General features: G+C 42.0%; 2 protein-coding genes across 4 annotated transcripts in view; both read right to left on the reverse strand.

The window, feature by feature from the left end:
- tnrc18 (trinucleotide repeat containing 18) overlaps positions 1-650 on the reverse strand; it is a 77460-nt gene extending 76810 nt beyond the window's left edge. Inside the window, 1 exon segment of the mRNA XM_034198800.1 lies at positions 458-650. Within this exon segment, the coding sequence (XP_034054691.1) occupies positions 458-650 (193 nt within the window).
- A 13759-nt stretch (positions 651-14409) lies between these two features.
- LOC117534575 (tubulin alpha chain-like) lies at positions 14410-18525 on the reverse strand. Of its 3 annotated transcripts, none has more exons than XR_004567255.1 (5): positions 18381-18525; positions 16278-16500; positions 15863-16011; positions 14713-15760; positions 14410-14629 (listed from the first exon to the last, which is right to left on the reverse strand). XR_004567255.1 is itself a non-coding variant. In XM_034198809.1 (4 exons), exons 1-4 carry the CDS (start codon positions 18381-18383, stop codon positions 14783-14785), a joined length of 1353 nt encoding a protein of 450 aa, XP_034054700.1. In that variant the 5' UTR covers positions 18384-18525; the 3' UTR covers positions 14412-14782. The 3 variants fall into 3 exon arrangements, 1 of the variants encoding a protein (XP_034054700.1); XR_004567256.1 differs by having other exon boundaries at positions 14510-14615; XM_034198809.1 differs by having other exon boundaries at positions 14412-15760.
- Between the last annotated feature and the right edge of the window lie 8699 nt (positions 18526-27224).

Genomic DNA, 27224 nt, shown 5'->3' on the forward strand with positions numbered 1-27224 from the left:
ATTAAGATGCATTTCCCCTCTTTTGTGTGTAAGAATAGTATGGTGTACTTTGCCAAAGACACAATTCCAGTACATATAAAGTATTCTGAATCTAAAAACAAGCTGTGCAGGGATTTTTTTTGTGCTGCGTTATTTCAACTTAGATCATTTTAATGGATGTGCTTTCGAGACACATTTACAAGCAGCAGGGTTTCTTTTTTAAAACACTCATCGGTTAGGTTGTCAGGTAATGTTATGCAAAAACGCTTAGGATCCAGATCCAATACTTTGACATCAGAAACTTGCCACAGCTTTATAAACAGCCACACCTCCTTATGAAATCTACATCTGGTTACATTTCCAGTAGATGACCGCACAAGCTGGACATTTTTGCGCAGCGTTATTTCAAGTTATATCATCTGATAGATGTGTTTTTCGAGGCAGGGCATTTACAAGCAGTCAAACATCATATACTCACTGTGGTGTGGATGTAGGTTAATGGCCGATGGCATGAATTTCCCCGAGTGGAGAGGCGGTGGATGGCCGGGAGAGGGAGGGATCCTCCCGGCTGCAGCTGCTGCTCCGAGACGGTGAGCCTCCATGGAGAGACCCGCCAACAACGGAGGCGGACCGTGGACGGATCGGGGGGGTCCAAAATCTCTGCCATCCATTATCCACAGTGGGGAAAGTTGTGAAAAAAATAGTCCGTTCGGATATGCCCCCTATTCCAAAAAAAGCCTATAATGTCTTTAGTTTTCCAGGCGATTCGGGCTCCTTTTCAGCCATCCTGCTGACCTACAAAAACAAATACAAGAACACATTTCCTTTATCTATAATGTTAAATAAACTGTTTTAGGTTTTCTCCTGGTTGCAGCGTACAAGCGGTCCATATGTGCAATGACGCAGTTTGGAAAACCACTTCAAAAACTAAACGTAGAGAAAGCTGATCGACAGAATAAGCGTACGAGTTGCTCCTGGTGCAGCTTAACTGCAGATCTTAATGGATATTTTACTTAAATCTACAATATTATGATCTAATGTTGGAGTGGCAGCAGCACCCCACCCCCTCTGCGCTACACCGAGCCGATCCGGAGCAGCTCTTCCCGGAGAAACACAGCCAGGAGACGCCGGAGACCAGCTGCTCTCTCCGGCCATGAAAACAAGCCGAAACGCACACGGTCAAATTTGAACAACCTATTCTGCCTTTTTCCGATTACCCAGCTGTTTCCGAAGCAATGTAGGCTATGTAAACCAATACACCATAAATACTGAAAGGGCGCATCAAATATAAATTTCAAACGGGTTAAAAATAAATAAGGTTGCAAAAAGCCTGCATCATTAATCAGCGGGCGAGCGGTGTTTTGTTGCCCAGAGAGGACGATTTAGTCCGGGCTGCTTCGCTTTTTTTGGACATGGGTGCTGCCCATGGAAATAAATCAAAACCAAAACAATTCGGTTTAAAAAAAAATAATACCTTTTGGATCTTAAATGTGTAAGATTAAAAGCTGTTATTAAGATATAAATGTGTTTTTTTTATGATAAATCGACAGTTTATTTTGTGTTAAAAATCAAAATCGACCAAAGCAAGGCGTATTGAATCTGTTAAATATCGATAAAAAAATGTTTAGAAAACCAGGTTATAACACTAAATCTTCTATTTAAAAAAAAAACACTAGAATAAAAGTTACTTTAAGAAGAACAACAACAAGCTACTGGGACTTTTTCCTAAGACAATGAGACAATTGTGTGCCTTTTTCTGTACATAAAACCTTTGAATAGACACTAAAACGGTGTGAAATTAGAGAATTTAAGTTTAAAACAACAAGTTAACCTTCAAAGGCTTCAAGCAAACAGCGGAGACTCGTGATATGCAGGCGGGCGGGATCTGAAGAATAGGCTGGTTTAGAAATAACAATAAACCTGTATTTCTCTTTGAGTGAATAATAGCACCACCAGAAACAAATATTGCGTCTAAAAGCCCCTCTGAAATACACTGGGGAGGTTAAATTAAATGGTAACCCTTCCTCAGCTGTGACCCATGCGGCTCGGCGGCGGAGGAGCACGGCTGCAATTCAGCCACGTTTCAAACTTTTTCACGGTACCTTTAACGCACACACAGACAACTTTTTCGGCGGAAATGTTTACAAAAGTAGCATTTTAACACCAATAACAGCTCCTAAAAAATCAAAAATGACGTTAGCACCCCTCCGCGCCCTTTTCACTTACATTTACAGCTCAAAATGTGCTTTAAAAACACCCAAAACTCGGATATTCAAGGAGGAAAGGGGAAACCAAACAGGGAAGAAAAAAAACGAGCGCTTACGTGAATGTGGAGCTAAAAAAAAATGCTTTCTTAAAATCCGTCCAGTTTGCTGGGAGAAGTGGAGTAGTCCATTACAGGCTCGTCCGAAGGTAAACTGGGGGATAACTGTGGAGGGGGGGGAGCCCCTGACGCGGCCGTAAACTCCTCAGCAATGAAACACAGCATTGTTTTTACAAGCCCCGCCCCTCTCGTCGATACCAGCCAATCAGGGACCAGAACAGAACGTTTCACACAGCTGCGTTCTGATTGGCTGCGAGAAGTGTCAATCAAAGACCTCTGTTTTAAAAATACTGCTTTTTACTCCACTACAATTATTTTTAAACTCATAGTTACCAGCTACTGTGTACATATAATACCACATGACATTTTTATATGACATAATGCTGTGCTGTATTACCAATATATATTTAAAGAAAATCTAAAATCATCTATCTATATTATTTAATGTCTTTAAGTGTCTGTGTTAAGCAATTAAAACAATGAATAATTGAATGTTCTATAATATAATACTTTCACAACAGCCATTGTTCATAATGTGTACTTTTACTTTAAATACTTTAAGTACATTTAGCAAACACTTCCCACAAAAATGTCCCAACTTCAGATCAATAAAGTACTTCTTATCTTATCTTATTATCTTCCGCACTTCTACTTCAGTAACATTTTGAAGCATTGTATTAACAAGCCCCGCCCATCTTCTCGCTACTAGCCAATCATAGAGCAGCACAGAACGTTTCACACAGCTGCGTTCTGTTTGGCTGCGAGAAGTGTCAATCAAAGTCCTCGGCTTTAAAAAAAAAACAACAACCTGGCCGCTCGCCAGCACTATAAAACCAATTATGGAGCAAGGAGGTTGAGCTGTTTCAAGGTCCCCTCTCCCTTCAAGACTGAGTGATCAAAACAAGCGGTGGGTTTCTTTTCTTTTAGCGGGAGGGGGGGCAGTTTCAAGGCGACCCCCCCCCCCCCCCCCTCACCCATTTCCACGCTAATTATAATAGACGCTCGAAGATTTGGAAGTATGGGGGTGTTGTTACCGTTACAATATTACATTGGTTGTAACCATGGTTGTAACGTTGTGTGGCCTCAGTGTACCCATTCTTAGTAGATAATAGCCAGTACATCCCTTTTCCATTTAACCCTTCAAAAGGCAAGCGAGGGGCAGGGGCCTGTATGCAAACATCTAAAACTTGAGATAACAATCTCACGATTTCTAAAGGCCCCTTCAATTAATGCTAATTTAATTATTCAATTTAATTTGGGAGGCCACAATTTGGGCGTTGTTTTCCCCATAGGCCAACCCAAGACTACCCATAATGGTTCAGTCATTATGTATAATATAAAGCCTATATTCTTACGGGAAGGAAGAAAAGTGAAAACCCAATAACAGAGATTAGCACTAACATCGGACATGTTCATGCACGTCCATCATAGCCAGGAATACTGAGAAAAAAGTCCATACACTAACAGTAATCTTTATAAAAATGTTATAAACTAAACACCACGACGTGTAGCTAAAACGTGCACATTGAGAATATGGCCTTTATTTAATTTATTTGAGTTATATTGTGAGTTATAACCTAGTCTTCTGGCATGTATCACAGGTCTGTTATCATGTCACCCAGGAACGCACCAAGATGTATTTGTCGTCACCTTAATGGCAGCTTTATTTGTAATTCTCACCCAGGAATAAAGCCAGGCTCTCGGTATGCAAATGCCCATTAACAGCCTGTAGTTGAAGCAGCGCTACATGTCTCCTTGTGTTGAGTTTTAGCGGGGACGCACGGACGCACACACATTTGCATTAGAAGAGGAGGAAAAGTGCCATTATGCTAAAATTCAGAAAGGGGTAGCTCGACCTTTGGGGTTCTAAAAACAAAACATGCCCTCCTCTTACGCAGTGCTGTCATAGTTCTTTTTTCTTTCTTTTTTATCATCCAGAAGTTTCCTTTGAGGTTAACCACTCGGCGTTACATTTGCAAAAAAAATGTTGATTAAAAAAAAAATCTCAGACGGTTTCAAACTCCCCTCTCCTACAGTCCCGCCTCCCCACAGTGAGCAGGTTTCAAGGAACCCCCATTTGGTAGGTGGAGAGGAAGCGATAGGACAGAGGCAGCAGAACCGGACAGGGAGCGGAGAGAGAGCAGAAGAGACGCCGAGAAACAGCAGCTTTAGACGGCATGAGCGGAGAGAAGAGCCCGGTGTGTGGTTCTCGGTGTTCCGGTCGCTTTCGGTGGTTACACTTCCTTGTTTTCGGTAGGACAAACAAACGTTCCACCTAGCGAAAAGAAGCAGAAACCTTTTTTTTAGGCTATTTGTACTATTACATTATAATTGTATCTTTATTTTTTGGCTATTTTGCGTTAATAAAAAATGGATCGATAGATTTAAAGGGGGAAAGGGAATGTTTGTTCCGAGCGGGACTCGAATCAGGGTCTGCAGCAGCGACCTGTCGCGTCTAACGATGGGGGGGGAGTCACCCGGCGGAGATCAGAGCTGATGTCCCGGCCCGGGCTCCGATGGGACCAAGCCAGCCTTTGTTCTCCAAAATCTGTCGGACTGGGAATTCAGACAAAGCCTTGAGATTATTAGGGCCCTATTGTTGCTGTAGTCGTTTCACCCCGCGTGCAGGAGGCAGCCTTCATCTCCTCGTGTCTGTTTTTCTTGTGGTGCTCGCGGGTGTTATCTCCACTTCTAGGTGGCTGCTGCACGCATACATTTTTATTAAACAGCTTAGTCATGATTCTACGGAAGAGGATTAGAGCCACATGAGAAAAAAACTGTTGGGATGTGACCAAAAGTTTAAATATATATATCTAAGAATTCAGAGGGAAAAATCATAATTCGGTCTTTTTCTCAGCAATTTATGGTTGCTTTAATTCAAAGATATTTTCTTAAGTATTTCCAGATTTAGGAAGTAATGGAATACAAGTAACTGGATTACGTAATTAGGAAGGTAATCTAGTCCTTTAGCTACAGTTTCATAAAAAATAGGTAATCAGAATACATCAAATGTGGATTACTAAGGAAACCACAATATATGAACAGATGCAGAATTAACACTACGTTTATATTGTGATACATCGATTAGGTTACTGATTACATGTTTTACAGGTAATTAGTAATTGTAAGGCACTAGTAATCCTCTCTGGCTATTATCTTTTATGACAATGTGACCTTCCTAAATTATTATAGCCTGGCATGGTGGTGCATTTAATACATCCATCAGCAGTTCAGACGAAATAATCCAATAAAAATAACATTACTGCACTCTCCAGCTACAGAAGAACAATTGGTGTTTTACGTCCAATTTTCCATCATCACTGTGATTATTTCTCTGTTAGGCTTATCCCAGTGATGCGTTAGTGCTGGAGCAGATGGGACGTTTGGTAGATTATGTTTTTTTTGTAGCCAACTGGGTTTCTTTGATGTTGTTCCAAATTAAAGCTCCAATATGTGGGTGGAAAAGAAACACATGATGTGTCGCCTGAAGCACTGCTGAGTCAATACAAACCACAGTCAATTTTTCATACGACGACTAACACTGTTTTTATTCTGCAGACCAACAATTACAGAGCGAGAACATTTGTTATCCCTGACTGATGTTTTAGTTTTCTATCTTTTCCTCGTGTTGTTTTTCCCTCTTATCAGTCCACATCAAACCTGTCCAAACATCATCGTCGGGTTAATTCTGTCTATCAGCTGAAGGATCAGGTAAATTATTTTAGACTTTCTGAGGCATGTGGCTGCATTAACCCACAGGGGACGGGGCTACAGCATCGATTAATTCAGCGTTTGGGGGGGTTGTCCACTCTGGAAAATAAATACATAAATAAATAAACAGAAAGATGTCCCCCTGCATAAGCACCCACCCTTCAAATACAAATAAACCTCTCACTTTGGCTGCTAATAAAGCCTGAATGTACGACCATGTTAAACATATTTTATACAATATTCCTCAAATGAACGGCAGGCATAAAGACATTTGACATGACCTCTCACACACCGGTGCGCCTGCAGTGCTAAATCATTCATCATATCTTGTCTCAGGCATCACAGAAGAAGAAGTCTATATGTTATTAAAGCTGCAGGAACATAAAACCACTGCATGACCTACAGCCTTGCCACTCACAATGTATTTATTACTACAGTAAACAGTGTTTTATTTCACTTTACAGTATTGTACAGTATGACAATAATACCGTTGAATCTTGATTGTGACCTCTCCCTTTGGCAGTGTCATGTTTTCTGATTGCATGAAACAAACATACAGAGAGAAATATATATGCAATGAACATGAGTCTGAGAAAACTGACATCACCACACACTCACCAACCCCCCACTTCAAGCACACACACACACACACACATTCATACATTCAGCTCTCATGGGGTACCTGCCAATCATCAGACAGTGGCTTGCAGGGTTTATTGGTGGATCACCAGGGGGGGGGGGGGGGGGTGTTTGCTGGAGGACGACCACATGCACACCACTCTCAAGACTGAATGTGTTAAAGTGGTCAGATGACATGAATGCACAAAGAACATTTTAAAACGGTCACATGATTATTATTTGTCACCGTGAAGAGAATTCATTTCATGGTTTGGTCGTTGACTCATTTTTGGTTTCACTGGTGGCTTCAATAGAATGAACTGTTTTTAGTGGGTGTGCAAGAAAATATGTATACAAGCCTATGAATCGGTGAATTGATGATGTTTTTTTTGTAGGCCGACCAGGAAATTAGCATTGCAAGGGCTGCCGTGACAACCTAGCAATGGGATTTTCCATTGAATTTGGAATATTGCATACAAAAATACATGTTTATGATGCTTACACGTTTTGATCAGCAGGATCATCTCCACATATTAACCCCACTGTCATTACATTTGAAGCGTAAATGCAATAGGTAAAAAGCTAGGCTATAAAGGGACGACATCAGGGTCACATGACTTCAGGTCACCACCGCTAAGCTTAAAGCGGCTAATGTTCAGAGTGATGACATTTAGTCGTCTCATTTAGTCACTTGTTAGCAACCACAGTTTTAAAGACACATAAGCTTCAGACATTCACCAGTGGAGTATTTACTGACTTACTCTTATCAAAACTGAAACACTAACTAGACCTTATTTCTGGTATCCGATCATAAACACGTTCCAAAAACCATTGACTTTAAGACAAGGAACCTAAAAGGGACCAAATGCTAACTCATATCCGGGTTTAAGGAATCGTCCCTGAACCACTCTCACGTTGTAATGTTTTGATGTTGAATCTCTTGATTCTTAAACACACCGTATTGATTTCCAATGTATAGTTTACATGCATGGATGTCAATACTTTATTAAACTGCAAAGACATGTATCTTGTCCCTGGAAGTACCCTCTTAAGAGTAGATGTAACAGGGAAATAAGAACACACCATTGTTCTTATTGCATAAAGAAGTCTTTTAATTTCTCAGATTTTATGGTGGTGTTTTCCTTTTTACAGTTGACCTTTAGTTAGATTGATCAAATTGCCTTGCTTACAGTTTGGCAACATATTGCCATATAATGAATTCTTACCATGAATCCTTGATATGTATCGTGGCGCCAGACTCTTTTTAATATACCACCCTAGTTTGGATTATTGCATGTTGTAGTGTCTATATGTATTATAATCTTATACTGTATGTACCTCCCACAAATTATAGCTATACCAGGACTGAACCAGCACACTCAATCTAGAACAATAACTTCTTGTACATATAATAACCAAGTACAAAACCTGTTAGAATTCACAGAATCTTCTCTATTTGAGTCAAGTGACGTCTTCTCACCCTGTCAAACAAACCCAGAGCCAGAAAGCTGCAGTTTGAATCCATTCAAAATAAATAACCTTATTTTGGGAAAATTGTACCAAAACAAGGACACGCATGGAAGTCAATGCAAAGTGCTTCCCATCTGCCAGCGCTTCAAACCAAGCTTTGGGGGATGGATGACGGGTGGCTTGGGTATGGAGGGTGGAGAGGAGGGGGGGAAGGAGGTTTCAACTGTCTATGCACGGTGCAGTTTGAGCAAATAAGTATTTTTGGTGCCTGTTCGTGTTCCTCCAAATGTGCGGTCACAGCTCTGAGAAATCTTGGGGTTTTTCTCGAGAAACACCACCCTCACCACAGCTGAAGGAAACACTGAGGCATCAGAACATCATCCTGCTGAGGGGAATACAGCAGCGATGTGTCAGGGACCAGAAACCTCAAGAAGAAAATAGAAAATGCCTTCCTCGTTCTTATTTTATATCTTCTATCAAGTCTTCTATTACTACAAAACATATATTTCCTAATCATGATTTTGGGAACACTGACCATCTTGTGCACAGAATGGTGGGCTGACAAAAAGGTCTGAAAATACTCCATTAAGGTAACGTCTGAAAGGTAATAAGTATTTTAAGCACAATATAACTAAAGTAGTCATCATGTTGTCAGTAAAATAAAGACATTTCTAGAAGACATAACAAGTTAGATTAAGATGTTATAAAAAAAATTATATGTAAAATATTTAAATGAACATAAAATGTAAGAATTTGCAATAAAATAACATAATAAAATCATATTTAAAAACCATTAGACGTCAGAGGAGGACTTTTCATAGCCTCCTGTCAGTCACTGACACAATCAACACATCTGCTGTCAGTCAATCAAACTCAGGGGGAGTGTGTGTGTGTGTGTGTGTGTGTGTGTGTGTGTGTGTGTGTGTGTGTGTATGTGTGGTCTAGCATTACTATACTTAAATCTGTTTACATAGTCACGTGTGGCTTCCCTTATGGGGACAAATTGGAGGTCCCCATAAGGGGAATCATTAATTTTAGGGTGAAGACTTGGTTAGGTTTAGGATTAGGGTAAGGGTAAGGTTAAGGGTTAGGCTTAGGCATGTGTTGGTTATGGTTAAGGTTAGGATAAGTCTCCAGGAAATGCATGTAAGACAATGTAAAGTCCCCTGAAGTGATGTATACATGGTATGTGTGTGTGTGTGTGTGTGTGTGTGTGTGTGTGTGTGTGTGTGTGTGTGTGTGTGTGTGTGTGTGTGTGTGTGTGTGTGTGTGTGTGTGTGTGTGTGTGTGTGTGTGTGTGTGTGTTTGGGGGGGTGGAATACAAATGTGTGTGAGATCTCACAGGAACAGGAGCTGCTGTATTTGAACATGATCAATTATTCTGCTCTGGCCTCCTTCTGTCAGCAGTGGATTCTCTTCGCCTTTCACCCAGATTACAGGCGCCACCTGCTGGAGGAGGCGGGTACTGCATGCTGGAGAGGGGGGGTTTACTAGTCTATGGGTTTACTGCATGCTGGAGGGGGGGTGGGGGGGATCAGTGACAGAACAGATGGATGAGCTGCACAGCTGCATTCAAAAGGATCCACAAAGGATTTATTTGTCATATGCACAATAGTCATAGGAAAATCTTGAGTCTAAAGCTCCTTCGAGGATGCAGCATACTTCAGATTAAAATACATTAGATAATGCAAAAAGAAGCAAAGCAGGTCCTGTTTGTGCATGAATGTCTTTGAACTTTAACTATACAACAGCAGAGTGAAAGCTGAATTGATCCTTGGAGACTAAAAAAAGCATGCCTTGCGATACGATACAATATGGTATGAAAACGATACGGTACGAAACGGTATGATGTTATGGGTGTTATGTATATTGATAAATAAGTAAAGAATCCCTGCTACATAAAATCTTGGATTTTATTGTTATTTTAATTAAATTGTCAATCAATTTGAAAGTTGAATGTAAAGTCACCAAACAATATAATACTATGCACAAAAATGTTCCTTTATTAATAAAAAAAAAAGCAAGTGATTACCAGTACTGTCAAGAGCCAGGCTTTTGCAGTTTTCCTTCCCCTCAAACATTGGAGATCTTGCGATGGTTATGGTGAAACAGTAGATTGCACTCTCTGCTGCAAGAGGAGGCCAGCCGAAATTGGCTTCCCTTGGTGAAAAAAAATGGAGAGATTGACCAATCAGATGAGGCTCACGTGATGCCCCTGCCAACCTGTGATTAGTCAGGGCCATGCCAAGGGAAGCCAGAGGCGGCTGGCTTCCCTTGCCTCACAATCCAATTTAGTGGTGCAGTGACGCGTCCTAAAACCCGGAAGTAAGCTGCGCTCGGGATCCCTCGACAGAAAGCAATGGGATTTCTCCATAGGATTTTGGAAAATAGTAGTGATGGCAAAATGAAGCTTTGAATGAAGCATCGAACCACTTGGACAATTGTGTCGGAAATAGGTTCATTTCTCGAAGCTTCAGTTACAGCGACCTCTCCTGGCGAAGTGCAAGGCTGCAGTGGGTTTAACGTATCTTTGCCTTGAAAAATATTCGATGCACACACACACTAATGGCGCATTTCCACTGCAGCGGGGTAGCCCCGTTTAAGCGTCCCTAAGCGTCCTTGCTCAGGCCTCGGGCTGCCTCGCTGGCCGTCCGAGGCCGTGGTGCATTTCCATTACAGTTTAGGACCTGGGGTAGGAACGCAGTGTAGACGGGGCGATCGGCTTTTTGGCGGGCTTTTTGGGCGGAGCGACGCTGGCTAAAACTGCAGTGGCGTCATCTTCAATGCGACACAACTCACAAAACACACACAACAATGGAAGATGTGGAAGCGATCGTTTACTTGTTTCTTGGTGTGTGGCTTGTTATCACAGCAAGAAGGAAAGTACATATTTGAATTTCAAGCACCAGTAAGTACTGCCCCATAATAAGAACATTTGAGGAAATATCAGATCATGAAAAGAAAATCTTTCTAATAAATTAAGCGAATATCAAAGCTAACTATAGACATAAATACTAAAGTGTAAAACACAGCAAAACTATATTCATAAATCGATCTTGTGAGGATTCTCTCTGACCAATCAGCAGTCGAGAGTGTTGACGTCACTAGTTCAGCCCTGGCCTGATAGAACCACGATTTTATGGGGCCGGAAAAAGAGGGAAAAATTACCCGCTAGCCGGTACTAGGCTATATGGAAAGGCCACCAAAAACTGGCCTGGCCGCTTGAGGACGGTTAAGGACGCTTAAACGGGGCTACCCGCTGCAGTGGAAATGCGCCATAAGACTGAATATCATGTTCTATTTGCAATTAAAGATTGATAATTGTGTGTATTTGGTTATTGAGAAGAGACTAGAGAGTGCTGGACATTTTTTTGGGAGGAGAGGGCCTTTTATCAGTTATTAAAGTTGAAAAGCAATGATTAAAATACATCCATTCCGGGCTTTGAACCAGCTGCGCGGAGAACATCGCCGCATTCGGGCCGCCGGCTCTATCCACTGGGCTATCTATTCCTTGAAATATTGAACTGTTTTTATATTACTGATAATTGTCTTTTTGTTCACAACTTCTCCACATTTCGAAGTGTTTCCCGAGCCAGAACGACCTGGCTTCTTCCTGGCTTGCTCTATAATTATACTACAATTCAAATGCAATACCAACAACAACTCAACAGCAACAACGCAAACTACGACAACAACCCACACATTGCGCATTGTTTAGAGCGGTCATAAAGTGTTGAAGCGCTCAAATTTGAAACTGTTTCAACCTGTCACCTGTCAGAATCGAGACGAGGTAGTGCATTGAATCGCGTGAATGGACCGCGAACCAGTCAAGTGATTCATTCAGGAAATGAAGCAGTTGATGCTTCGGACGTCACATGTCACGTGATTTGAAGTAAGCTTCGAAGCACTGCTTCTATGGAATAGGAAGTCCAGGGTTGAAGCTCCGTTCGAAGCTTCAGTGTCAAACTGCCATCACTAGAAAATAGCTCGAAATAAGGTCAGTGGAAAACGAACCTGTTAGATAAATGCACGTTGTGTTCAGTAATATCCACATGTCTACCCTACTTTTATAATATAATATAATATAATTTTCGAATCATAAATCGAATCGATAGAAGATAGATAGCGTCCCTGCACCACTCTCACCACCGTTAGAAAGTAGCAAGCAACTAAAGCAAGTGCAATTATGGAGGGTGAAGATTTAGAGTATTTACTCAAAAATAATTGGACTAAACTTCCGCTACAGCAGCAACAACAAATCCAATCTGATGACAGGCCGATGCCCAAACTGGAGCTGTGTACAGAGGACGTAAAACGTGAAAGGTCTCCTGATTTAGTTTGTGAATGAATGCTTATTAGAGTTTGGGCTGGAGAGTGCGTGCGGTCCTGTCGGTTAGATAATAGGCGTGTGTAAGTCCTGCATCTGTATGATACAAATGTGTGTAAAATGATACCTGGTGCTGTAATCACTCATCTGGTAAGGTTACGTTATTATATTGACCACCACACCCCCCCGACCCAAAAGAAAGGACGTATTATTGGCTTCCCCTAATTTTTTTCCCACGCCACGCTACTGGCCGTTTGATGTCTATGTCTGGACCGCTGCGTAAAAAGGAGGGTTTCTGCCCCATTACTTCTCTTCTTACTTCTATAAGAATAAAACATGGAGGACGGAGATCTCTTTTTCTCCCCCTCTTCTGACAGCCCAGCAGCTGATCTCAGAGCACGCTCCCCTCTCCTGCAGGGGGGCGTGGTCAGCTGCAGCTCACAGAATCAGCCCCCTGCAAAAACAGCGCTGGAAAGAGCAAATAGAGCGAAATGAGGTATGGCTAAAATGCAGGATCTGTCTGGTATATTAAAAAAACAACTATATTTATAGAATTTATATAGGTATGGCCCTACAATATATTGTTCAAATATAGCATGATATGTCCCCTTTAAAGTTCACTTTTCATTCAGGAAGTATGACGCGCTGCACTGTCAGTACGCTTCTCCATGTTTGTGATTGGTTGAATGCTCCAAACACCACCCCTTTCATGTGAACGCGCACCTAACTACATAGGACACGGCTGGCTTGAGCGATCCACTTGATAACCCACGTCGTAGTAGCCTACAGTTTAGCGAGAGCACGTATGTTTTGGATTAGGCCAACCGGCTAACTCAAACATATCCAGGTTAGGTTGAACCAGCTTCGTAGTACAGGCCTCTGCTCCATTTGTACATCAACAAGTATACATATTAAGACAAGAAACAAAGGAACAGATGTGATTCAGTACAAGACAAAATATATGATCTACATAAAAAGCCCTAACCTTGTGATAGATCTTGTTATGTACATGTGAATAAAGAAAAAGCTGTAAACGCAGGAACACAGGAGGCCTACTTTTCAGAACAAATGCCCCCCCCTGTGTCGCCTCACACACACCTGCAGAGCTCACACACCTGCACAAAACAACCTCCACAAGCACAGGGGAAATGAACTATGGCTGCTCTACACACACAAAACTGTTTGCACATGTCAGTGATCATACAGTGATGCAACACACACACACACACACACACACACACAGGCCAAGCTTCCCTGCCAGTGAGTGTTTTGCTGGCGTGGCAATAAAAGACTATCAGAGGGAAGCAGTCTCAGCAGAATCACAGGCTGAGGTGCGATGGAATACATTTCCCCAACACACAACTCACAACACACTTGATATATATATATGGGCCTACCTGCCTGTCAGCCTTCCATCTGTGCACAAACTTATCTCGTGCCCACACCAGTATTTTATTATAGTATTTCAATTTAACGCTATATTAAAGGTTACTTTTCAGATTTAGATTTGTTAACAAAGTATAAATCAAATAAACCGACATGTATTGGTTTCAATAAAGCAGAAGTATATAGAGTAATTACAATTATTTCCACCTCGCTAGCAGTGAAAGACAAATCAGTGAATCATAATCCAGTAATTTAATATATAGGTTTCTGAACGGGGCTCTTGTGCTTAATGAGTACCTTTCCTTTGGTACTTGCAGTAGATTTTGATGTAAATATTTACTTTTACTAATAACTTGAGGTTTTTTTTTTAATGTAATGTTGACGCCTTTACTTTATTTGAAAGATTTTGTGTTTAACAAGTTTAAATCCTCTAAAGCTACTCGACCTTTAACTGCGGCACTAATACACACGCAATACTGATGCATTTTCTTTGAAGTGTCTATATATTTTTTAAATGTACTTTTACCTTTTCAATAAGAGTTGGAATTTACATTCACCTTCATGTAAAGTCATTCATTGAAGACAGAGTCAGAGGTCATGTCGGAACCCAAGTGAACTTTATTGGGATTGTTTACAAAGCCGTAACATTTGGAATGACTCAAAATAAAATAATAAAGATGAACTTTTTTTTTTTAAAAGTCCCGAGATGCAACAGCTCCCTGGGGAGATTTTTTTTTAACCTGGCCAAAACATAACTGTCTCATGCCATCAATGTGTGTGTGTGTGTGTGTGTGTGTGTGTGTGTGTGTGTGTGTGTGTGTGTGTGTGTGTGTGTGTGTGTGTGTGTGTGTGTGTGTGTGTGTGTGTGTGTGTGTGTGTGTGTGTGTGTGTGTGTTGTTGTTGTTTAGAAAGGAGCTGAAGTTGGACAATGGAGGGGTCAGAGTCTTCACCACAGATGTTTCAGTGGCTTAGTACTCCTCCCCTTCTTCTCCTTCGTCCCCCACGCTGTCGGTGCCCACCTCCTCATAATCCTTCTCCAGGGCAGCCATATCCTCTCTGGCCTCAGAGAACTCTCCCTCCTCCATCCCCTCTCCAACGTACCAGTGGACGAAGGCCCTCTTGGCGTACATCAGGTCGAACTTGTGGTCCAGGCGAGCCCAGGCCTCTGCGATGGCGGTGGTGTTGCTCAGCATGCACACGGCCCTCTGCACCTTGGCCAGGTCTCCTCCAGGAACCACGGTAGGGGGCTGGTAGTTTATGCCCACCTTGAAGCCAGTGGGACACCAGTCCACAAACTGGATGCTGCGCTTGGTTTTGATGGTGGCGATGGCAGAGTTGACATCTTTGGGCACCACATCACCACGGTACAGGAGGCAGCAGGCCATGTACTTGCCGTGGCGGGGGTCGCATTTCACCAACTGGTTGGCCGGCTCGAAACAGGCGTTGGTGATGTCAGCCACCGACAGCTGCTCGTGGTAGGCCTTCTCTGCGGAGATAACTGGGGCGTAAGTGGCCAGAGGGAAGTGGATACGAGGGTAAGGCACCAAGTTGGTCTGGAACTCAGTCAGATCCACATTCAAGGCACCATCGAAGCGCAGGGAGGCGGTGATGGAGGAGACGATCTGTCCAATCAGCCTGTTGAGGTTGGTGTAGGTAGGGCGCTCGATGTCCAGGTTCCTGCGGCAGATGTCGTAGATGGCCTCATTGTCCACCATGAAGGCACAGTCGGAGTGCTCCAGGGTGGTGTGGGTGGTCAGGATGGAGTTGTAGGGCTCCACCACAGCGGTGGACACCTGGGGGGCGGGGTAAACCGCAAACTCAAGCTTGGACTTCTTGCCGTAGTCGACAGAGAGACGCTCCATCAGCAAGGAGGTGAAGCCAGAGCCGGTTCCTCCTCCAAAGGAGTGGAAGATCAGGAAACCCTGGAGCCCTGTGCACTGGTCAGCCTGGAAATAAGGGATAATGGTTTTAAATGTTTTGCCATCAATCGAAATATGTTTTTATTTTAAAGGCTTCACTTGCAACATGTAATGAGATGAAGAGCTCACCAGTTTGCGAGTCCTGTCAAGCACCAGGTCGATGATCTCCTTGCCGACGGTGTAGTGACCGCGGGCGTAGTTGTTGGCTGCGTCCTCCTTACCGGTGATCAGCTGCTCGGGGTGGAAGAGCTGGCGGTAGGTTCCTTTACGGACTTCATCTGAGGAACAACACGGGTACAGTCATGGGTATTGAACCAGAATAATCCAGAATATTTTAGATACACGTATATTCTACTGTAGATATTATATTTGCTGTTTATTGATTTTATTTTATTATTTATATATTTTAATGCCTGAACACACTGCTGCGGCAACAAAATAATTTCCCAATTTGGGTTCAATAAGCATCTATTTATCCGTCTGTCCTACCCGTCTTCTTCAAAAATATTATTTCACGTTTAAATACAAATATGTGTATCCTTACCGATTACAGTGGGCTCCAGGTCCACAAAGACGGCTCTGGGGACGTGTTTGCCGGCTCCAGTCTCGCTGAAGAAGGTGTTGAAGGAGTCGTCTCCTCCTCCGATGGTCTTGTCACTCGGCATCTGACCGTCAGGCTGGATGCCGTGCTCCAGGCAGTAGAGCTCCCAGCAGGCATTGCCCATCTGGACTCCGGCCTGGCCGACATGCATAGAGATACACTCACGCTGTGGAGGAGAGACAAACGGTTACTTTTGAGCAGATTACATTTTCGAATTTGAACGGATACATTCCATGTCAGTTTATACAGTGCAATCACTGACCTCCTTATACAAGTACTACAACGTATGTTAATACAAACAGTTTCCATGTGTCAATTTGACAAATGAAACACAACTGGACTCAATTTAAAAATTGTGATTTATCGCAAATTAAATTAACCAATTACCAACACTATCTACACTATTAGATATACAGTCACAGGGATACATTTAAAAAGGTTGGGAGGGAGGGGTACATTACAATATGGCCGATTTATTGGACAATATTTCCCTAAAAATCATTCCCTTTTAAATGGTGTTTTGGGCGCTGACAGGTTATAAACCCTAACCCAGGGCTGCAGTCGAATAGTCCATTTAGCTTAGGAACCTTCCTAACAGAGTGAAATGACCCGGAAGTCCCTCAGTGGCAGCCATGATAAGTGCCGTTCGAATTCTCTAGATGATAAGAAAGGAGGTTTCAAACTTCCTTTATAACCTCCTTTAGCTTAGGAACCACTGGACCTCCCTCACCGAAAGGAGAGGAGAAAATGCTGCCCCACAATGCCTTGCAGTCGCAGCATTTGCCATCACTCAACAGTCGGCCGTTCACGGAAACAAACAATTATGACGGAGAAATAATATCATGAAAGTTACGGTGCTTATTAAGCATTTTAAAACGTATGTGGTAAGTTGCCAAAGTGCTTTGTTTTGAACGTTCATCAGTATTATAATCAAAAAGAGAAATATGAACGTTAGTTTTTACTGAAATGATCAAATAAAGTCAACATTTCACTGAGCTGTGTGGGGTTTGTTCAACTTTTAAAAGATGTTTGAATGGTGATATACACAGTGATAGATGTTAAGGACCAACGTTTATAATAAATACATTTGTATTTATTTTAAGATATTTTCATTCAATCATACGTATTGGGACCATTTGTATTAATGTGGACCGGAGGGAGAGGGTGACGAGCATAAGTTTCACTTTCCTTTTTTATTTCAATTCAACTTTGGTCATGAAGAATATGTTTCTCTGTTGTCCACGTTCATAAAGCAAAGCAACAGCATCAGAGCACGGTGCAGAGTCTCTAGATGAGTTTACAGTAGTCCCTCGTTCTTATTAAACATCCATGTTGTAGTCCGCTGTATAGAAAACTGTAGTTTCCATAGTTACCCCACAGCAGCAGACGCACATTCATGACGTCCGCTGGCGCATCATAAACACGTCGGATAGTGAAAGTGCAGTCGGATTCTCTAAAGTACCACAGTCTCTTCTCCTAAATCCTTTTTGAATTCTCCTATCCACTATCCCTTACCGTTTCAGGAATAGACGATAGGGTTAGAACTTAGGAGCTGATTTTTGGACTATTCGGCTGCAGACCTAGTGACTTTGTGCCGAGTCACGTGTTCCTGTCTGCCCCTCCCAAAACGAGCAACATCTCTCCTCCCTGCTGCAAAGCCCTGCCTTTCTGTAACGTTCATGGACAGGTCGTTATCTGATGCATTCTTCTAGCTCGCCGGCTTACAGTAATGCCCAGCCTTATGTCTTCCAAACCCACAAAGATGGGAAAACAGTTTTTCGCATACTGTTTTATACTGTATGCTTTTATTCCTATTAAACTGGAGAGAGAGAAATGCCCAGATGTCGATACAGTATCTTTGACTGTAGTTTAAAGCGATGAAAGTTCCGTTTTAACGGCCAATTTCAACCGTTATGATTTAAACTGCGCCAACTGTTTGGACTAAAGCTACCACAATTTAGGCACATAAACGGGATTTCAACGGCAAAAAATCTAATTACCGGTAGTTTTATTATTTATATAATTGTTTTGTTCGTCAGTACTCACCATTATTGTAGGATTTTTCACCCTGCTTCTTTCCGACACTGAAGAATCGGTTGTTGAAGGTTGTAGTGAAAAGGAAGCGAGGAGCTGCCTATATTTATAATTTTCTGAGGAGGCGGAGACACAGCGGCGGTTTAAATGTCTTTCTGGCGCGAGCAAACGCTGGGCAGAGGTGCATTCAGGCACGGCTCGAAATATTCCAACCCTACACGTTAGCTGTGTCATTTAAAATAACTGTTTTTAATTTTCGTTCTATTGAACTTCCAGAAACGTTTGAATTAAGATCAGCAATTATTGTTTCATCGTCTAAAAAAGTGTATTATATATTCACCCCATGCAAAGGTTTTAGGCTTCTATTTATGTCGGGCCTGAATTGGAAAAGGCATGAAAATATCACACACACATAGAGTTGAATTATTTCGTTTCTAATCTAAACAACACACAAGCTGAACATATCCCCATAATTTATAGAATATCAAAAGCTAAAACTACAAATTTGTTTTCATTGTATTTTGAACCTGAAAGTTACTAGAATACACACAAACAATCTTATTTGTGATCTCTTAAGTTCAGAAGGCGAATGTAGGAGAAGCACTTGAAGGCAGCATTATTCAAATAAGGAAGCAGGCTCTCTCTTTATCTCATTCAATTCAATAGCTTTATTATTATAATAATAATAATAATAACAATAATAATAATAATTAATTACAGTTATTAGAGCGCTATCCCAAATGCTCAAAGCGCTTCACATGACATATTACACTTTATTAGCATTACCATAGTTACATTACATACAGTATTGCTAAAGCTCTGTGTAGTAGCCACATCTATACACAAATACATACATAAGAACAAACTGCTACATTTTTAACATAAGCAAGAACTTTTTATTTTTACAAGGAACACACATTCATTCAATTCATATAATACATGAATACAAAAATAAAATATTAAAAATATGTGAGACCTGGTGTTGCAGGTCAGTCCGATTCCCTCATACTGTGGCAGGCAGAGACAAACGAATGCAGCTTTCTTTGAGTAATATCTTTAGTTTTTCATTTTCTTTTTTAAATATTCGAGGATGCTTAGGTTTTGGAAATAATTGTTTCTGTACAGGTTCAAATGTTTGGCATTGTGTGAGGAAGTGCTGCTCTGTTTCCACAGCAGTTCCTTCACACTCAGGACCGTTTCTAGCTTTGTGGGGGCCCTATGCAAGATGCTGTTTGGGGGCCCTAGTCTTTACAGTTTTTTCACTACAATGGGGGAATTCCGAAGCCTTTAAGACAGGGGTGCCCAACCTTTTTTGAACCAAGAGCTACTCTAAAGTTGCCAGTCTGCCGAGATCTACGAGTCCAAATAGAGAGGGGGGGGGGGAGCTGCTAGAGAAAATTATGCCATTTAAAACATAAACGACCGTCAGCTAATCGAACCGGCCCTTGACGACCGGCCGTTCTGTGATTTTCCAGATTCTACAGATGGCCAGTCCATGGAGGGTGGAAAATACATACCTGAAGTAAACAAAGACGTGCAACGGGAAGGTGTTCCCACGGGAAACAAAACTTAAAATATTAAATTAATCAATCTCATCTCTTAAAATTCACAAATTATTATAAATTAAACATTCACAAACTTATAATTATGTATTCACATTTTTAACTCTGTTACATATGCACGCAACGAACAGAAGAGCGTAGGGCAGAATTAGGAGGGAATTCCGTCTCATAGCGTTTGTGCACCGTTTTGAAATGCTCTAAATTACCCTTCTTCGGTAAAGCCACGCTCGCATTGCAGATGAGACAGATGGACTTTGAATTGGAATAAACAAAAAAATAATTATCCTCCCACTCGGAGTGAAAATGATATATTTTGGGCTTTTATGCTTCTGCCATAATTGCGGTCTTGTGTGTGTGCGGACTGTCACTCCTGTTGACACGGACAACGTCAGCTAACTAGTGCCCACCAGCCACGCCCCGACACATGGGGTCACGCCAATCAGAAAGCTTTGATGCGTTCAAGTGCATTATTCTGGCACAGGAAGATTATGTTATAGGACATTAACGATAAAACAGAATATTGTTGTTCTATTTTTAGACACATCTCGCGATCGACTGGGAATCTCCCGACTTGTGCACCCCTGCTTTAAGATGATCTGTGGAGATGCATCAATCTGAAAACAGGCTAATTTCACAAAAACCAAGCAATTGAAACTTACAACAATTTATATTAAAAAGGTAAACATTAAGGCTCCGCTATGCAGGGCCGTCCCCCCCACAGGCCGATCATGCAGACTGCGTGGGGCCTCACCTTGCGGAGGGGGCCTCATCTTGCATAGGGTGCCTCAACTGATCAGAAAATGCGGCGCACCTATGAGCTTGCGGCGCAATTAGTGTGGCGCGGGCACGGTTTCGCCGCTGCGAGGCTGCACTAGCCCCCCCCCCCCCCCCCCCGTTGACGCTCGCGAAACAGAGGGCCTCATCATATAACTTTGCGTGGGGCCTCATGTTGACCAGGGACAATAAAGACGGCTAATTTGAATTCTCCCCAAATATATTGAGGCTGAACCTGAACGTTCAGCTTGGGGGCCCCCCAGTGGCCGCAGGGGCCCTATGCATCTGCATAGTCCGCCTATAGGAAGAAACGGCCCTGTTCACACTGTTGGCATGATCGCCTCTTCTGACAGCCATGTTTTTTTGTGCCTGCCTGTTTATATGGCCAGGTTGTGAGCATTCAGTCAGTACATTGTCAAAATGTTTCTGTGTTTAAACTCTGTTGAAGTCTTTCTTTTGTCGGGCTTAACAGGATTAAATCATCTGCATAAATCAGGAATTTGATCCCTGTTTTGTGAAGTGTGAGACCAGAGGCCTGTACTACGAAGCCGGTTCAACATAACCTGGATATGTTTGAGTTACCCGGTTTACCTAATCCAAAACAAACACGCTCTCGCTAAACGGTCCTACGACGCTGGTTATCAACTCGTTAACTCAAAAGGGGCGGGGTTAGCAACATTTGATCAATCACAAACATGGAGAAGCGTACTGACATCGCAGCGTCATACTCAGTACTCGAGTTGAGGGGGGATGAGGGGGGATGGCATCCCCCCTGAAATAAAAATGGTCAAAATCATCCCCCTTCTAAAACTGCCATTCCCCCTTTCCAGCCCTTTATGTAATTTTATCAATGAACGTGGCACTGGTATTACTGCTATTTCAACATTAATTTTGCGCATTTTGAGTAAAATACTGTGGGCGAGTGAGCACGCACACACGCAATGACATTTTCCCCAAGTCACTGCCGCTATAGGCTACTATGCGAGTGCCCTAGAGGGCGCCAGAGCGCCGTGATGCGCCTGTTTGATCGATGCCAGAAGCTGCATAGCAGCACTAGCGCAGGTAACGGTCATCACAATGGCCAAGCGACCAGGAGGACAACGCGATCTGAGGGACTTCATATTTAAAAATACTAAAAATAACATTTCAGGTAAGTCAAGAGTCAGTAATCTTAGTCATTACTCATTACTTTAGTCACCAAAGGTGGAATCTATGGACATAAGCAGCATTAACAACTTAGTTTGGAGTTTAGCTATACGTTTTTCTCTCGTGTTAGCTAGCTGGTAAGACTCAAAACTGTTGATGAAATGATACCACCAGCACCAGAAGAGCTGAAATCCCTCCTTCAAGCAGTGAACACTTTGGTCATCTCCACAGCTGAGTGTGAATGTGGGTTTATTCAGATGAACATTTTAACCACAACTAGAAGCTCCCTAGAGGTAAAAAGCATGTCAGCCTTGCTTTTCATCAAGTGTGTTGGCCCTCCACTGAACAAGTTCAGAACTTCAGACCAGATGTATATGTCAAGACTTGGCTTCAAAGCTAACAATCCGAAAGCAAGAGCCAGACAAATTGAGACCAAAAAGCAGGATTATGAAAATCTTTGGAAACTTCTATGAGATGGGGGAGACAACATTGGTCCTATTTTGTATTATCTGTATAATCTTTTAATATATTTTCATATGTTGTAAACAATTTCAATTTGCACTTAATGCCCTGTTAAAAAAAGTAACATTGGGAATGTTAACATAACATATTTGTATTTGAACTGCAATAAAATAATGACGGATCAATATTTTTCAAAATGTTTTCCTCAAATTGTTCATGAAGTGTTTAATTTACATAATGATTTAATTAATTACGATACAAATGTAACCCTTTAAATACCAGTTTTGATCGTATACCAGTAACTGCTTTTTTGAAAAAATACACTATAATTCAATATTCTAAAAACTATTTTGACTTTATTATTAGTATAATCAGTTGATCCATCTGAATAATAAATGAGGGATTGTTAACCTACAAGATTTGTACCGTAGACTTCCATTATAACCACATTTTTGTATCCCCTCCCCCCCTTTAAATTAAAGTGAAAAAAAGATTTTTGCACTAATTGTCCTCTGCATTTGACCCTAAATGTTAGTGGTGCCATGGCAGCCCGGGGACCGACTCTAATTCTGAGGTGCCTTGGTCTGGTCAAGAGCAATGAAAGGAGTATCTGAACATCCATAACATGCATGTTGTTTTAGGAGTATAATAATTATCTTTATGCTGGTTGGTCTCCCACCCTCGGCGGGTTATCAGCACAAATTATGTCCCCATAAAATCCACCATCCCCCCTGATTTTTTTTTACAACTTGAGTACTGGTCATACTTCCTGAATGGAAAGTAAACTATAATATGAGACAAATATGAAGAAGTTCAACTTCTAAAAAAAATTACAGAAAAAAAATCGCGGACCGGTTGTCAATTTTAATTAATTTTAATATTTACTCACCACCAGCAGGTAGCAACAGAGGCTAATTGTATGTAACAGCCTGAACAAATACTAGAACAATATGCATCCAAAACATATTAATGTTTAAAAAAGAACCGGTGTCGTTTTTTGGTTTTTCGGAAAAAAGGAAAACCAAAAAACCGACATTATTCAGTTTTTAAACCAAAACGGGAAAACAGATAAATCAACGTTTTGGTTTTGTTTGTATGATTTACGAATAATCCAGCATTTAGCACTACATCGAGATTAAGATTAAACAAATTTATTTTGGGAACACCCGCATATAGGCTACCTATGGAGTTAGCCAGATGTGTGTAAATTACTGTTCATGGTCATTTGAAAACAAATGCCGGTGTCGGACAGACACAAACACACCGAACACACAGAGCTGAGCAGAGCACATACACACACACATCATGCGCCTTGGTAACTGGACATCTCCTTCATAAAACTAATAAAAGGGGGAGTAATCAGGCAGTTCGATGTGTGTAGAGGTGTGTGTGGTTAACACGTAGCAGCCTGCAGTCACTCTTAAGCTGTTCTGATGAAGGTAAACACAGCGAAGGCGGTGCGTAAAAAGGCACATCTTTACCCGCTGGTGCTGCACTTCTCAGAGGCGCAGTATACGTCCCGCTGCCTCCTGATGCTGCAGCCATTTCATGAAGTGAAGGAGGTTTTCCTTCTATAAAACAGCTGTTGACAGCAGATACCGTGAGAGTCCCAGACATGAATTCATAGATCAAGGCAGACTGGTTTACTCTCCTGTTTTGCCAATCCGGTGCTTAAAAAAATAGCTCTACACCCCTGGCCGACATATCCTTAAAATGAAGTCCGAGTTTGAAATATATCTCAAATTATGTATGCACTGCCCAGGGGCGGACTGGGACTACAAATCAGCCCGGGACTCTCGACTGGCCCACTCCGGTACCGCCGGCCCACCGCGGTACCGCAAGTAAATACCGCTAGTAAATTGTCGACGGGGGGGGGGGGGGGGGGGGAGGTGTTATAGTGACTTACCACAGGGGTAGACATTAAGGGTAAAATTAACACATGTTGTTAGGATCTGTCTGTGTTGTAGTTTTGTATGTCTGGTTATGGGTATTTTCATCCTTGTATATTGTCTGGTCCTTCTTCCTGTGTTTTTCCTCCCGTCGTTAGTTTCCCTGGTGTGTCTAGTTGTCTGATTGTTTTCACCTGTGGCCCTTGTGTTTCTCCTCCCCTGCCCGGCTGTGTCTCGTCTTGTGATTACCCCTTCCTGTATTTAGTCTTGTCTCTTCCTGTGTTCAGTGTCGGTTCGTCTTGTGTTGTGAGTAAACTGCGGTGAGTGTTCTGTTCTGTCTCTGAATATTGTAGCCTTGAAATAAAGGAATTATTTTGTCACTTAAATCTGCATTTGGGTCCTGCTTCCTGCACACCGTAACACATGTGTTGCAATAGTAGCCTAATTTATGCACATTACTACTTGTACTACAACATTTTAATCATCAGTTCTTCCTCATTTTCCTCAATTGTTCATATTTGGTTTATTAAAATAATGATATTGTGGTCATTGTTAAAAAATGTCTGCTATTATTATTTGTATAATATGCATTCTGCCTTCCTGTCATTAGGAGTTAGACATGTAATGGCTATGTAATTGATTTGATTAGAACCTTCATTAAACTGCTGGGACATTTCGCCAATACCTTTATATTGTCTCTTCACTTACTACTTCATGCGAGCATAACATGGTGAAAACAATCAGTCTAAATTAACAATCGGGACGGAAATGTTCGGATTTCCAAAGGGAGGTTCTGTGAATAAATCAAGAACCGAAAGAATTGAACTATTCATATCTTAGACTGCACTGTAACTTTTAATGTTTATTTTATTAGCTTTTCTTTTTAATGACTGATTTTAAATGCCATTTTCTTAATGTCTTTCATTTTTTGTTTTTCTTTTAATGTTTTTAAATGCCTTTGTCTGAATGTCTTTCATTTTTGTAAAGCACCTTGAATTGCCCGGTGCTGAAAGGTGCTATATAAATAAACTTGCCTTGCCTTGCCTTACTTGTCAGCATAGGTGGGCATTGAGGTACAGAGCCGACAGAAGACCTTGTTTATATTGGCATCATATTGAGAGGTGCAGCCAGTGACGCCTCCTAAAACCAGGAAGTAAGCTGCTGGTTCCCTCGACAAAAAAGTAATGGGATTTCTCGACAGGGTTTTGGAAAATAGCTGGAAATAAGGTCTGTGGAAAACAAACCTGTTTGATAAATGCACATTTTGTTCAGCCGGATAATCTCCACATGTCTTCCCTACTTCTATAATTTTCGAATCATAAATCTAATCGATAGATTATAAAAGGGTTTTAGGATGCGTCACTGCACCACTAGAAGCCAACTCCATCGATCAAGCTGGCTGAAACTTTCTCTCCCTCTTCTTCTCATGCTCCCTGTCACTCTCCTTTAACTCCTCCGGTGACTTTCTTTTATTTGAAGATTGTTTTTTGCCCGGCTACCGCTGGTATTAAAAACATTTGTGGCGAATGGTTAGGTGGCGCGATAGATGAGAGTAACAAATGCGTCACTTCCGGGCAAAAATAACGGCTCCGCCCACTTTTGGGGGAAAACAACGCTGTCAGTTGAACGGCAGTCAATACAAATTCTGAAGTTTTTGCCAATCCGATCAGAAATGTAAGAAAACCGGAGACTTTTGGATCTTCAAAGAGCCCGATTCCAATGGCCAGACAGGCAAACAATTGCATTAAGCCATTAGAAATCGACGATCGGGCTCGATATATGGTTAAATATAGCAGTAGGCGATCGATTTTCAAAGATGAGAGTAAGATCTACGTGACTTTACGGCCCCGCCCACTTTTGGGGGAAACAACGCTGTAATTTGAATGGCGATCGAGCCTGAAGCCACAGAGCTCTTCTGTTACTGTCCTTTCTTCTTAGAGGAAGTACAGACACACTGAACTCTTGATTTGTTTTAATGTTTGAGGTGCAATAAACGACACAGCAGCTTTTTGGCATGTTAAAACTATTATCTTCCGCCTCGCTCATGAGAGTAACAGCTGGAGAAATTACAGGCTCGCCTACTGATCGCCTACCGGGACCGATTGTCGATTTCCAATGATCGAATGTAATTTTTTGCCTGACTGGCCATCGTAATCGAGCTCTTTGAATATCCAAAAATCCACGGTTTTCAAAGAAATTTGATCGGATTGGCAAAAACTTCAGAATTTGTATTGACCGCCATTCAAATGACAGCGTTGGTTTCCCCCAAAAGTGGGCGGGGCCGTAATTTTTGCCCGGAAGTGACGTAGGAGTTACACTCATCTGTAGTGAAGGAGCGCGCTCCTGCTCACGGGAGCCTGCTCGCGCTGCGCTCCGCAGCAAACGGCTGTTTGCTTTTCACCCAACAACGACAACCGACTCACGGAACGCTATGTTGTAGAAACAATTTAACTAAATTGCTAGTCAAAATACCAATACCACAGGACAATTTTTTTTTAAAGCAATATTTGTAGTGGCCCGAGTGGGCAAGTGGAAAGTAGCCTACGTTATGCGGGCCATTTATAACGTCGAGCCCTGCTGGTTACCGGCCGGCCCACATCGTCCGACCGGCCCACTTCAGTACCGGCCCATCGGGATACGTCCCGATGGCCAGTCCGCCCCTGCCATTTCCCCACATAAACATAACAGTCTGTAATTAAATAGTTGTCTCCTGTGCGCTCCTCTACTTGGCGCACCGGTAACTTTCTTGTGCGCACGAGAGGCTGAGACCCTATAGGCTGGTCCCCCGAATTCCTCGGAACATCAAAAGCCATTTTTAACAGTTTTCTAGTGAAAGTTTAACCAGGCTACTGGATGAAATAATATCACTGGTATAGGTGCAAAAATTAAACAGTTTTTGAAAAAAATATTATGATAAAATATTTTTATATATTTATAATTCTGCAAATATTACGATAAACTCACAGCTATTTCGCGGCCCGGCAGTAACACCTCCGCGGACCGGGGGTTGGGAACCCCTGCTG

This window comes from Gymnodraco acuticeps, unplaced genomic scaffold (genome assembly GCF_902827175.1).
Source record: "Gymnodraco acuticeps unplaced genomic scaffold, fGymAcu1.1, whole genome shotgun sequence".
Taxonomy (NCBI): domain Eukaryota; kingdom Metazoa; phylum Chordata; class Actinopteri; order Perciformes; family Bathydraconidae; genus Gymnodraco; species Gymnodraco acuticeps.

What these genes read in the sequence shown, in the direction of transcription:
- LOC117534575 (XM_034198809.1), bottom strand. An exon ending in CCTGGAGCCCACTGTAATCG is followed by an intron (nt 16,012 to 16,277) that starts GTAAGGATACAC and finishes GTTGTTCCTCAG; the next exon opens with ATGAAGTCCGTAAAGGAACC. An exon ending in TTGACAGGACTCGCAAACTG is followed by an intron (nt 15,761 to 15,862) that starts GTGAGCTCTTCA and finishes CCTTATTTCCAG; the next exon opens with GCTGACCAGTGCACAGGGCT.